Genomic DNA, 12,692 nt, shown 5'->3' with positions numbered 1-12,692 from the left:
CTCTCGAGCCAGCCATCTCAACGACCTTTGGACTTTTGCTCCCCTCTCTCCGCATCAATTCTCTCTCCTGCCCCTCACACTCCTCCTCACTGATAATCGAATTTACCCAACCCCGAATTCTCAATTCTTTGTCGTCGCTATCGACTCGGAGTAACGCGCAATTTCAAGCTGACGATTATGAGGACATAGCCCTGCATCTATGTGCATCTGCATAAATCACGCGCTGAGCGCCTCAGAGCCATCTATCACATTACTGAGAGCCAGAGCCCCAGCCTCCTCCACGTTGATCGTCGCGCGCGTGCCTTTCTCCGCGCGCAACAAAACACGATAGCTCGGCAAGCTCAATAAGCCCGGCCTACCATCATTAGGCGCTCCACATCTGCCCTGGCCTTCAACAGCACCGAGGCTTCTCGAGATACGCCTGCAAACATCAACATTTAGTTCACCTACCACACAGACAGATATACCGGATCCAACGTGAATTCATCCTACGGCAGGATCCCGCCTCACGGTTCCCTGCCGGTTTCAGGATCCCATCAGCGGCGGCCGGATACAGCTGAGAGGGGGTCCATTACCGGGACACGGGTGCAGCTCCTGCTCCTGTGGTGGAATCGAAATCAGGTGCCGAGGCCACACCAGGACAACTTTCGACTAATACTACCATCTTCTCATGAATTCATCCATCCGTCGTCCGCATATTGCTCCATTCGGCATCCAAACCAGATCCTTGGCCGTCCGTCTTCGTTTCCCCACACTTTTGTGTATTGCGTGACTTTCTTGTCTAAGTATATTGCACGCATAACACAGGAGACTGGTCTGTACCCCAATCTTCGCAATCCCGCCAATTATGCAGTCAATAGAGAGTTCCGTTGTACATGATAACGATGAGAATATGGAGGGCAAGCAGCAAAAGCCAAAGACTCTGCCGTTCGTAACCCCCTCTCCCCCTCTCCACCCCCTCTAGTCCTATCTTATCTCTGGCTTTGTTAACCTTGCTTCTGCTATAGTTGCAAATACTGCAGTAAGCGGTTCCGGAGGGTCGAACATGTGCAGCGGTAGGTCACCATCACCTTACACGGTATCGACTCTGTTCTGACTGTTTTTGAAGGCATGAGCGAACCCATACTAAGGAGAAACCCTTTACTTGCAACTGGACCCATTGTGGAAAGAGCTTCGGGAGGCGGTTTGTATTCCATTCCATATACTGCCGTTTCAAATTTCCATGTTCTGGCGCAACCTTGGCCTACCTAAGTTTTCCACCACTCACAGTGGTTGCATGCCAAATCCACCTCATTCCCCAAACCCCACGCAAGCCTTTTGCCCGCCCTTTTGCCAACACCAGTCCGTGTTGTCAAGGCCGTGGCTGACATTATGGACATCAGGGATCTCCTAGTAAGACACGAGAAGCTAGTACACTTGAATGAGTCGAACAAAGATAGCGGCCGGCCGAGGAAGCCGTCCTTGGCCAGCGTTAGCCAACACATCTCACCAGACAACCATGTCGTCGACACTGATACCGCCATGGCGATGCCGCGCACCCACCAACACCACTATCATCCAGAACCCATGGTTTCCGTCGCTACACTTGCTCCAGATCCGCGTGCCCGAAGCGCCGCCTGCAATCTTGATTTACTTTCTGATGCCGCGACGCAGCTTGCAGCCAACCAGGTTCCGATGATGGCAGACATGGGTCAACCCCCTGGGGCGATGTCCCGGATCAAGGCCTATGAGCAAGATGCCATGTCGTATGGTGAGAGACCAAGAGAGCAGGAGGTGTCGGTCTACCCGGGGCAAGTGGACGACTATAACCTGTTCCTGGACGAATTCGGATCCAGTGGCTCGCACTTCTTACCTCAAGCGTTCGAGGACCAGAATAACTTGAACATCTGGCCCAGAGCAGCTGGACCGTCAAAGCCTCCGTCGCAATTCCCTTCAAGGTTTCCTTCCCTGCAACCAGACCTGAGAGATCCCGCACATGATGACTCGATGAGAAATGCGCCTCCCCTGAGAGTCACGGCTACAGACCATACAGTTATCAAGAACAGAGTGAGTGTCATTTGGGCGTTCTTTCTTACTGGTCGTCGACCTGTGGTGGTATGGTCTGTCTTGCGAGGCCCGCTGCGGAGCCTGTGCTGTGTCTCAAACACCCCCAGAGTTGGTAACTGACTTCAGATATTAGCTCGATGAATTTTCGTCGGTTCTGCCAAGCGACTTTGTATTTCCAAGTCGGCACACCCTTGTGAGATTTCTCGAAGGCTATGTCACTGGATTCCATGACACTTTACCAATTCTTCATCTTCCGACAATCTCTACAGCTGATCTTTCTCCTGAATTGCTCCTGGCGATTCTAGCTGTTGGGTGAGCAACTTCCATGCTTGTCTTTTTTCTGTCTTGATGCATCTCACGAGTAAAATATGCCACACCGAGCTCCTTTGCACATTAGGTGCTTGACGGCCAGATCGACATCTCGCATTGGCTCGAAGCTGTACTCCTCAAAGCGCATGCTGATTCCATTGTTTTAGGGCGCAGTACAGGTTTGAAAGCCATCGATCCAATGCGTTGTGGTATGCTGCAAAAGCCGTAGCGCTCGAGCAGGTCAGACGAAGGAACAGTCATGACTTAACTGGCTTGTTGCCAACTCCTGCAGCTTACAGTCCGCATAGCACTCGCCCATCTCCAAGTCATGGATTCCGTCACTCTTTCAGCTCACTACAAGAACGACCGATGACTCAAGACACCCATCGAGAGCCATAGTAAGAAAGAACATCTGATCATCTTAGGTCGCTGTAGTTGATCTTCAAGCTTCTGGACGCTAACCTCGAGTATCATAGCTCGCCAAATACACCCCAGTCAAGAATGGAGACCATTCAATCATTACTTCTACTTTTCGCTGTTGGCATATGGGGTGCTAAAGCCATATGTACCTGAGACTCCCACTAAAACGTCCCGGATTACAGATAAATGGCTAACCTTGCTCGTTGCAGTACATGAAGCGCTATCCCTCCAAAGTTTATTGGCCTTACTCGTTCGCGAAGAGGGGTTCATGACAGAGTCAACACAAACGGCCGACTGGGAATCTTGGATCAGAATTGAGTCGGCGAACCGTACGAAATTCTCTGCATATTGTTTCTTCAATCTTTGCAGTGTCGCCTACAATGTTCCGCCTCAGCTTTTGACTTCGGAACTAAACCCCGTCTTCCTCCCCCACTCATCGAAACTATGGCGCGCGGAGACAGCATGGGCTTGGGCGGAAGCTTGTCGCGCTTTTCCTAGCATCGACATCTCTCTTCAGGATGCGCTCTCAAGGTTGTTCACCCGATCGCCACAAGGACCGCAGGCCGGACTGTCTTCTCTTGGAAACTATATCCTAATCCATTCGTTACTCCAGCACATCTTCCTCCTCAAGCAAACATGCCCTTCGTTCGATTCATCTCGAGGGCTTAGACCGGACGATTTGGAGGACGTCGATAGGGCTCTTCGGATGTGGCAGATGAGCTTCGAAGCACATCAGGCACGCATCACCGACAACAGTCAGCAAGGTAGCGATGTGTTCCCTGGCGGTCAAGTTCAATATAACTCGACTGCGCTGTGGCGACTAGCTTCTATGTATACCGATTCGACTCCTTCCGGAAACCTCGAAACCCGCGATTCCGGCCAAATAGCCGTGGGCTTCAATGATGCATCATTTCTCATCAGAAGTGCGCGACTCAATCGAGCAGTAATTCAAGCCATCCATGCCCTGTCCATGTTGGTTCGTCAGGGGGTGAACTACGTGGCGCGAAGAAAATCTACAGAAAGGAGTATGCAGGATCTATGTAAGTTGCAGAAATACTACTATAAACGACCTCTGTCACTAACCATACTCCTAGTTTGCAACTGTCAGTGACGCTACTCTGTCCATACTTTCTCTTGGCTAATAATTACTAGTGGAATGTGCCATTCTACTCTCTAAATGGTTGATGACTCTATCTTCTATTGGCCCAAACGATCCTCCTGCCTCGCCTGAGTACGTACTTGATCTTTGTTTTGTATTTACTATTTTGAGCGACTGGTTTTCTCCCTTTTACACGCGTCTGTCGTATATCAACAACCCTACTCATCAGCTCATGCTCTTGGGAGAGAACCGAGGATTCATACTTGTCCCTCGCTGCTCGGACAAGGTTTCTCTAACTTTGATTGTAGTGAACGAAACTTGCTTGGGATGTTACGGCGCATGCTGGATGAGACCGAATTCGCTGTCCCTATCGATCCATCTCTCTCGGGTGGCGGCATCCCTGGTCATCCTTCAAACATGGAAATGGCTGTGAACGACAGTACCAAATTACGCCAGTTGGCCGCCGCTGTTATCAGGCTCTGGGCGGAAACATTCAAAGGCTCTCATATTTTTGACATTGTCATTGTTATTGGGAACGGCCTGGAAGGCTACGCAGATCTTCTGGAGAGACCACGCGATAGGACACCACTTGGCCGAATGCGCAACTCTGGGCTAGGTTGACACCAATGTGAGCTCCGGGACGGATATAATGTATACCATCGCTTCTGTCAGACACGTACCAGAAGGGAGCTCACAACTCCTAGTAAGCTTCAGCTTGGAAGGCTCAAATTTCGTAGGCCAGACACCAAAGCTGTGCTGTTCCCTTAGGCGTCATCGAACCGTTACAGAGGAAGAAAGTGAAGGGACCGGGGGAGTTTGGGGGGGGGGGGGGGCGTCGACTGGACGAAGATCATACGATGCCGCTGGGCGGACCGGATGCTAAGCAGCACTGAGCCGATATTCACTCGGGTATCTTGCTGCGTTTGTTACATAGATTCATCTAGTGTGCTAATGCTAAGCACAGTGGCTAATGTTAGAGTGTATAGATTGAGATTTGAGATTCCATGAACCTATACAAGTCTATTAACGTGCCAGCAAATACGTATGTCTTGAAATTTGCGGAAATCACCGTCATCAATACGTTCTTATGCCACTATCCCGTCTCAGAGCTTTTCAGTAACCTTTGGGACGTTCAAGAAACTCCACAGTCGCCAACCCACTAATGTCAACCTCCGGAGGAGTTTGAAAGCAGGCTGCAGCCTTTAGATGGATCGCGATGCGCCGGGATTCGTCTGAACTGAGTATTTCTGCCGCTTCAGAAAGGGTAACTTGCAAGTTCTGGATATCCTTGTACGTGTAAAGATGGAACTTGTGGTTACCGGCGTAACGTTGTCGAGGTATTGAGCTACTCTCTGGCCCAGGGGTCCGAGACATCCACCGCCCCTGGCCTGCTGCGGCGGAATTATAAGCGACAACGTATAGTGCCGGAAATCATGGGAGCCTACTCGAACTTCCATGACCATGTCGCCGATGCCGTCGATCGAGTGCACGCCGATGTTGAAGTGGAAGCTGTGTCGCCTGTATAAAATACGGTTCACGACATAGTTCCGATACCGACTTGCACTGTCTCACCTCCGCGAAGGCCGACGAAGAAGGGGTGAGCGCACCCCGAGAGAATCAGGTAATCCAGGGTTTGCGTCAGTAGTTCCGGGGTCAGGTCCATGAATTTGCACCGCCCCTTACTCCGCACCCTGGGAGCTGGAAAAGTGTCGCCCGCGCGCGGTCCGTTATTTCGAGCCCCGGATTGACTTCCTCGCCGTTGACGTAGGCAGTCAGGGCCGCAGACTGGGGATCTTGCCGAGGCAGCTCGCGCACTGCAGATGCTCGGAGAACTCCTGAATCCAGCGACCCCGGACGCCGGTCCAGTCGGAGAAATATTGCGGCAACGAGATGGATCAAGTTCTACGCCGGAGTTGACGACACTAGGCCTATGTTCCCTAGGGGGTCATGCGGATCAGGGGTGTGTGATGGTGTTTGATGAGGGTAAGGGGATTTTGTCCTAGCCGATTTAGGAGCCAAATGGTTTCAATTGATGAAAATTGAAGTACTATGGCAATCTCTGTCTGCTTGTCTGTTGTACTATAGTCATGTGAAGCAGTTGGTGGGAGTTGCTGGTCAATCAGATCATAAGAGGAGTATAGACGAGGTGGGTTGCATGAAGCATGACAAGGACCAAAGATGGAATTGGATGCCATTTGTTTGATTTCAAGGTATTTTGAAGCTGCATGAATTATTCTTGAGTCTATCGAGGCAACTACGCCTAAATCTTGTATTGAACTGTGTGTATGCGTCTTTATTAGGTAGGCAGGCAGCGATGCGGCCTAATTGCATACAGAAGGGCTTTAATGGCGTCATGTGATCTGGCGTTTCCGCTAGTAGAGAAGGCGCGATCCTGGAGCCGCGTCTCCCAAAGCTCTGACAGCTCAATGTCCAACTCTCAACTGCATTTCGTTTTCAAAGCACTGAATTCTGACAATGCCTCCCAAGAAACGAGCTCAGGCCAAGCCGACGCCCCAATCTGGCGGTCGGCGTCGGTCACAGCGGGTGAGCTTCACGGGCAAGAAGAGCACCTACTTCGAGGATGACGTAGATGAATCCGATGCCTCTCTACCGCCTCGAAAGGCCGCAAAACCCAACACCAAAAAACGAGCCAACAATGACTTGGACGAAGAGCATCAATTTGTCGATGAAGAAGTTTCCGAAGATGACCAGGGAGAGGGATCTGATGATGCCGAAGATTCGGTGGAGCCGCCCCCACGTAAAAGGGGTCGACCGGCCAAAGCAGCCAAAGTAACCAAAGCCGCCAAGGAAACTCCCAAGAAACGGGCCAAGGTTGAGTCGGAAGATGAGGATGAGGATGACTGGGATGATGATGCACCCAGAGTTACCTTCACTAAATTGCCTGAGTTGAGGGATACCGGTGGCATCGACTATGAAGATGACCGGCTCCACCCCAACACAATGTTGTTTCTAAAGGAGCTTAAGGCGAATAACAAGCGATTATGGCTGAAACGTAATTGATGGACGCAGTCGTATATGAGGAATGGTATACTAATTGTGGCTTTGTAGTGCGCGATCCCGAGTACAGGCGCTCGTTGAAAGATTGGGAGACCTTCGTCGAGACCCTCACGGAGAAAATCACCGAAGCTGATGAGACTATACCGGAATTACCATTAAAAGATGTCATCTTTCGTATCTATCGAGATATCAGGTTTTCGAAAGATCCAACTCCGTACAAGGTGAGAGAACCTCAACGTACCATGAAGCCAGGCATATATATTGACTTGAGTTTCTTATCTAGCCACATTATTCGGCTGCTTGGTAAGAATCCAAACCCATGATGATGGATTTTTCTTTTCTCACCAACTGCAATGGCAGGTCTCGAACTGGCAGGAAGGGGCCCTACGCCTGCTACTACGTCCACTGCGAGCCTGGTAGCTGCTTCGTTGGGGGCGGCTTGTGGCATCCCGACAAAGAGTAGGCCCCCTCCAATTCTAGTTGTGTACCCGGTACTCATGCTTCATAAAGTGCATTGGCGAAGTTGAGAGCCAGCATAGACGAAAGACCCCATCGGATAAGGCGTGTTTTGATGAACCCGCAGTTCCGCAACACTTTCCTTCCCAAAGCCAAGAACACCGAGACGTCCGTTCTGGCAACGTTCGCCGAGTCGAATAAGGAGAATGCGCTGAAGACGAAGCCTCAGGTAAGAAAATCGACATCATTCGGTTAGACCTTGGTACTAATCGGCGTAGGGCTTTAACCCCGACCACCGAGACATTGAGCTCCTCAAGTTGAGGAACTACACGGTTGGCGTCAAGATCAAGGACTCTGATCTGACAAGCGACGATGCACAGGACAAAATCATGGTTATCATTAATCATATGGTGGAATATGTATGATGCTCGCGGTTTCATCTCCTAAAGTAGCGATGACTAACGGTATATAGGTGACGTTCTTGAACAGTGTGGTCATGCCTGATCCGAATGAAGAAAGTGATTCCGACGATCAAGATGAGGACGAGGCCGAGACTCAGGATGGGACCACCGAAGAATAAGCCCACTGCCATCTTGGTGGAATCATTAGTGTCATAAGCGCATATATGATACCTGGACTGGATCCCGGTTTGTTTCGATATTCCATTCCTCTGTACAGTCTGTTTAAAACCTGCCCGTCTGCTTGTAACCAGTAGACATGCTCGGTGGTAAATCCCTATCCTCCGTCCCCCAATCGCTCTCCCGCTTCCCCAGAGTAAATTCAAGCAAACCCCCTTGGACAAAGAAATCATGTGTAATCCAACTCTTAGCATAGGGCTTCCCATTCAGCCGCGCACTTTGGATATAAATCGCTTTATACGTGGGGTCAAACCCAGTATTCCTAATTGTAGCCCACTTCCCCGTCGGCGTCTGTAGACTCACCTCCCTAAACAGCGGCGGCGTAAGCAAGTACACATCCTGTCCCGCCACGGGAAAAAATCCCATAAACGCAAACGCTGTGAAAGCGCCCATGGCGCAGTCATCATTGCCGGGTATCCCGTTCACGCTGCTGTTGAACTGCTCCGGTATATACCGATGCACCCAATACGAGCTCAGACCGGGGCGTCCGCCGTAGTGGAATTGGAACGTAGGCAAGAAAGTCTGTTCATTACCCATGTACGCTATTCCCGAATCGTGGAAATAATGCAGCCGACTGACGAAGGCCTCCTTCCCGCCCAGGGCGGTGATGAGCGAGGCCATGTCCTGCGGGACGTAGAAGGTGTACAGCCAGGGGCTGCCCTCGTACGTGGCCTTCTGCGTATCGAAGTAGCACTTGTGCGGCTCGTAGACGGGGCTGCAGAGGCGCGTGGGCTGGTGGTTGAAGACGCCGTTCATTAGACGAGGCTGTAGGAAGCCTTTGAAGCCGCTGCGGGTGTACGAGGACCCCTGGCCGCCGGATTCTTCGGTCGTGTAGAGGTCGTCGTCTTCCTGGTCGTGGTTGAAGAGGTGTTCCCAGTTCTTGCTTCGCTGGAGGTACTTCTTCTCGTCGACTTGTTTTCCGAGGCCCCGTGCCATGAGGGCGATGGCGAAGTCGTCGTAGGCATATTCCACGGTCCGCGAAATGGAACGCGTCCTGGGCCCTGTGCCCCCGCCGTTCTCCGTGTTGGGCTTCTCATCCTCGGGGATGTACCCGAATGTCTTCCAGCTTTCAAGGCCCCCCCGTCCCTCGACGCTCCAGTCAGGCGGTTCGACCTCGGCATCTGAAACTACGGCCTCGTAGCCCAGATCCCAATCGATTCCCTCGGTCAGGTTCTTGACAAAGGCGTCGGCCAAGACCACGTCTGCGTTAGATCCGCCCTGGGAGTACCCCTTGGAGAAGCTCATGCGGCAATCGGGCAGCTTCCCCTCGTTCTTATAGATGTCGATTAAGGCACGCACCATGCGTGTCTGCTCCTTGGGGTCAACAATGGTCAGCAATGGATGTTGTGCACGGAACGAGTCCCAAATGCAATAGAAGGAGTCAAAGTAGGGCTCGTCCGACTCCCAAAGCGGGTTCTCGCCCGTGTAATCCTGCGGCGAGAGGAACGCGCGGTACAAGCCAGACCAGAACGTTTTCAGCAAATCGTCGTGCATTCCGTGGTGGTCGGCATGCACAACGCGGAGTTTGTCCCGCCATACATCTTCGGCGGCTTTCACAACCTCCTCAAACGCGAAACCAGGGATCTCATTCTCGGCGTTTCGGCAGGCCTTGTCGACAGATATGAACGAGAGGCCAACGCGGGCGAGTACTTGATCTCCAGGGGCGCGGTTGAAGTGGACAAACGCGCCGGTGGATCCGTAGGATATGGGAACGGCCTTCACATCACTCCCCATGGCCTTGACCGTTTCGTTGGGTGTGGCCCCAGCGAATGTGCCCGTCTTGCGGATCGCGGCGCCGGCAAAGTCGGCACAGAAGTGTGCCTTGTACGAGCCCCTCCCAAACGAAGGCATGAAGGTCCCGTTGCCTGACATTCTGCCCGTCTCGGGGTCGACTTGGATGTTGCCCCCGGTCCGGGTGTTGCCAAGGTCATTGAGGTCAACTGTGATCAACGGGCTGTTCTCTAGCGTGACACCGACACCACTTGCGGATTCGACTCGATCTCCCCGGGCAAAATTGAACCTGTACAGCGCCGTGTGCGCCGTTGCCGTCATCTCCACATGGACCGAGTTATTCAGCCCGATCGCAAAGTAGCCGGGCCGGGCTGCCGTCGAGCCCACCACCCTACCGGCGGCTCTCTCCGTTGGAGCGAAGGCGCAGTTGCGGTAGTCATCCTCTGGACAGCCGGGGTGCGCAAATAAGGGGAAGTTCCCCAGGGACGGCGACCCACCCGTTCCCGAATCGTGCAGGTTCGAAAAGCCCGTGATTTTGGACTCATCGAAGACAAAACCAGCGGCCAGCTCCCACCCGGGGGTGCTGGCGTCGGCGACGGGCTTGGCCATGCCGTAGGGGAGCGTTGCGCCGGGGAACACATGGCCTATCCCTCGTGTCAGTATGTAATGGCTTTGAGTATCGTTGGAAGCATGGGCACGTGTGGGATTGGATGCGAGACGACTGACCTCCATTAACAGCGCCGATGAGGGGATCAACATAGCGAAGGATATCCACTTCCACATCCGCTGCCGTCGAGATTCCAGCGAAAGAAGCCAGCAAACGCCGGGGCGAAATGAAGCTCTCAGTCGGAAGAAGCGCCCATACAAAGCACAGTGCCAGAACAATCACCAAAACCCGCGTCTTGCGCGGGAAACCAGTCAGATGGAAAGGCACCATTGTGCCGGGAACTAAGAAAAGTTCTCAGATGAGACCCTCACAGACGGGCTTGTGCTGGCATTTGTTTCATTGGGGCTCTGTTTAATATTCCCACAAACAACTGGAGACGTGACTCGTTGGAATTCATCCGACCTTGGCTTATTTCATGCAACGGCACATACCAACTCTTGACAGCCATTGAAAATGGGGCCAAGGAGGAGACGAAAGCATGGATCAGGCCCAGCAAAAGCTAAAATCGACGACAAGTGCCGCGACTTTTCCGTATTGGATCTACGTAGGTTCAATGTTGGCTTGGGGCCGTCTATCATGATGATTGATGTGAACACTTTGCGGCACCCAGTTGAGCACCGCGGCTATTAACGAAAGAAGGAGGGTGCGTACCGTCCCAGGAGTGGCATACGTGGTGAAGGCAGAGCCACCCAATGGCCCTCGCTCCATGACACACGAGACGGATTAAGCTTAAAACATCTTGGCCGAGGATGGGCAGTAGGGCGGCTTTTTGGCTAAATGGCACCTACCAGGGTCGCATTGGACGTCCGGGGAATCTTACTAGCTGAAAGTAGCATCTCAAATCCAGCTGTGTCTGTCCATTGATCCTGACTTGAATCCCTTCTCCCGCTTGACCCGACCAATTCTACCCCGCCAAACGCGCGCATTGCAACTCCCCGGGGCGGCACCGGTGTTCCGAAATTCGAATCGGGCTGGCATCGGCAGCCTGGAGCTCGTTCGTCAGGTTCCTGGTGGATTAAGACGGGTTGGGTTCTGCTGAAAAGTCCTTCTTGGACTCCGATGGGAATCCAAACGGAAAAGGGCCGGGGGGTGCGGGAAACGTGAGACGGGGTTCGTAAAGACGGACATGACGGGAAGGAAGCAAAAGGTAATCGCAAGCGTCAAATTACTACAACAGGAAGCTGTTGCTTGTTGTTACACTGGGCGCCCAGATACGTGTCATGATGTATCCATAAAATCAGTCAGGGCAAGGAGAGAACGATGTCGTTTACCCGTGATTGCCGCCTGCTAAGCGAAAGGACTGCCGTTTGGGGTTAACCCGGAAGTGCTTACATAGGCCGTTCCGTAATAATCGCGAAAATTCATGCTTCTTCAGGTTAGTAGTCTAGCAGAACAACTTCGAGGTCTAGTCTCTGGGCCCTAGCTTTCGGTGTTTGGGGTATGGCGATTGTTTATCTCGGTGAGGGCTACCACAAACTGTCAACTCTCAGCCGCTCCCTCGCGAAATGACACAGTAATGATACACGGTAGCGACTTATCCAGGGAGCCTGGCCTGTTTGGCAGATCCAGTAGTGCAGATTATATAAATAAGAGTGCTGCATCACGACTGCATCCCGTTATCACAAGCGGCTGTGCTCATCCCTCCTTGTCGTCACAAAGCCATCTCAACTTCGGAATAGGGGTTCTCAGACGACGCTTCAGGAGGCTTCAATCTCCATCTCATCAAAGCAGGCTGTCACCCGGAGCCCGAGCCGAGTCTGAGCAAATACTGACTTTACGCAATGGAAGTGTTGATTCCTACCCTGGCACCAGAAGTCGAACCCTCGCTCAAGATTGACATTCCAACGATGGGATCGGGACAAAGTTGACCTTGTGTCGACGGCCACCGTAGAAGCCTCCCAAGATGATGAATCCAAGGTCCCATATGCCAGCCCCAACACCGCGGGGCCCGTCATTGCTGGACCATCCGAGTCCCCAGGGCTCGCAGTCGCGGCAAGCGTGGTCTTGCTTTCGAGATCAAGGACTGGACTTTCCCAAACTATTGTCATTGGAGCCCCGTCACTGTACGTAAGCCACCCTGCAAACATGTCGGTCCTGCCGTCGGAGTGGGTCCAGATGGTGAACAAGATCGACGTGGAGATTGCGTGACAACTGTCACTCTTCGCAGTACACTTTCCCTCATCGTGTAAGTACGGCCGCCGCTCACTGTGGATTCAGCGCATTCTGTAACCGACGCTGTCTGAGAGAGGAGGGCTCTCCATCCTGGTGGTAGAGTGCGGTTGTGGGATGTTTAGGGAGACTCGGAGGA

The 12,692-nt window shown here is 52.5% G+C and overlaps 3 protein-coding genes across 3 annotated transcripts; 2 read left to right on the top strand and 1 right to left on the bottom strand.

The window, feature by feature from the left end:
• Positions 1–847: 847 nt before the first annotated feature.
• On the top strand, positions 848–4,495 carry BCR38DRAFT_346884 (uncharacterized protein; the record flags this gene model as incomplete). The annotated part of the gene is made up of 11 exons (XM_040856290.1): positions 848–927; positions 1,008–1,055; positions 1,109–1,183; positions 1,383–2,046; positions 2,180–2,358; positions 2,523–2,753; positions 2,832–2,920; positions 2,985–3,815; positions 3,870–3,878; positions 3,928–4,006; positions 4,183–4,495. The coding sequence occupies 11 exons, from the start codon at positions 848–850 to the stop codon at positions 4,493–4,495; spliced, it is 2,598 nt and encodes an 865-aa protein (XP_040714501.1).
• Positions 4,496–6,349: 1,854 nt separating this feature from the next.
• On the top strand, positions 6,350–7,928 carry BCR38DRAFT_346638 (uncharacterized protein; the record flags this gene model as incomplete). The annotated part of the gene is made up of 7 exons (XM_040856267.1): positions 6,350–6,887; positions 6,944–7,113; positions 7,176–7,195; positions 7,253–7,351; positions 7,403–7,577; positions 7,627–7,767; positions 7,821–7,928. The coding sequence occupies 7 exons, from the start codon at positions 6,350–6,352 to the stop codon at positions 7,926–7,928; spliced, it is 1,251 nt and encodes a 416-aa protein (XP_040714500.1).
• A 51-nt stretch (positions 7,929–7,979) lies between these two features.
• On the bottom strand, positions 7,980–10,745 carry BCR38DRAFT_245121 (glycoside hydrolase family 92 protein). The gene is made up of 2 exons (XM_040854423.1): positions 10,444–10,745; positions 7,980–10,361 (listed from the first exon to the last, which is right to left on the bottom strand). Exons 1-2 carry the CDS (start codon positions 10,652–10,654, stop codon positions 8,032–8,034), a joined length of 2,541 nt encoding a protein of 846 aa, XP_040714499.1. The 5' UTR covers positions 10,655–10,745; the 3' UTR covers positions 7,980–8,031.
• Between the last annotated feature and the right edge of the window lie 1,947 nt (positions 10,746–12,692).

This window comes from Pseudomassariella vexata (assembly GCF_002105095.1).
Source record: "Pseudomassariella vexata strain CBS 129021 chromosome Unknown BCR38scaffold_9, whole genome shotgun sequence".
Classification (NCBI taxonomy): Eukaryota; Fungi; Ascomycota; class Sordariomycetes; order Amphisphaeriales; family Pseudomassariaceae; genus Pseudomassariella; species Pseudomassariella vexata.
The sequence above is the reverse complement of the archived record's forward strand: the minus strand, read 5'-3'. Positions and strand labels throughout refer to the sequence as shown.

What these genes read in the sequence shown, in the direction of transcription:
- BCR38DRAFT_245121 (XM_040854423.1), bottom strand. Translation starts at nt 10,654, where the DNA reads ATGGTGCCTTTCCATCTGACTGGTTTCCCGCGCAAGACGCGGGTTTTG. An exon ending in CATCGGCGCTGTTAATGGAG is followed by an intron (nt 10,362 to 10,443) that starts GTCAGTCGTCTC and finishes CACGAGGGATAG; the next exon opens with GCCATGTGTTCCCCGGCGCA.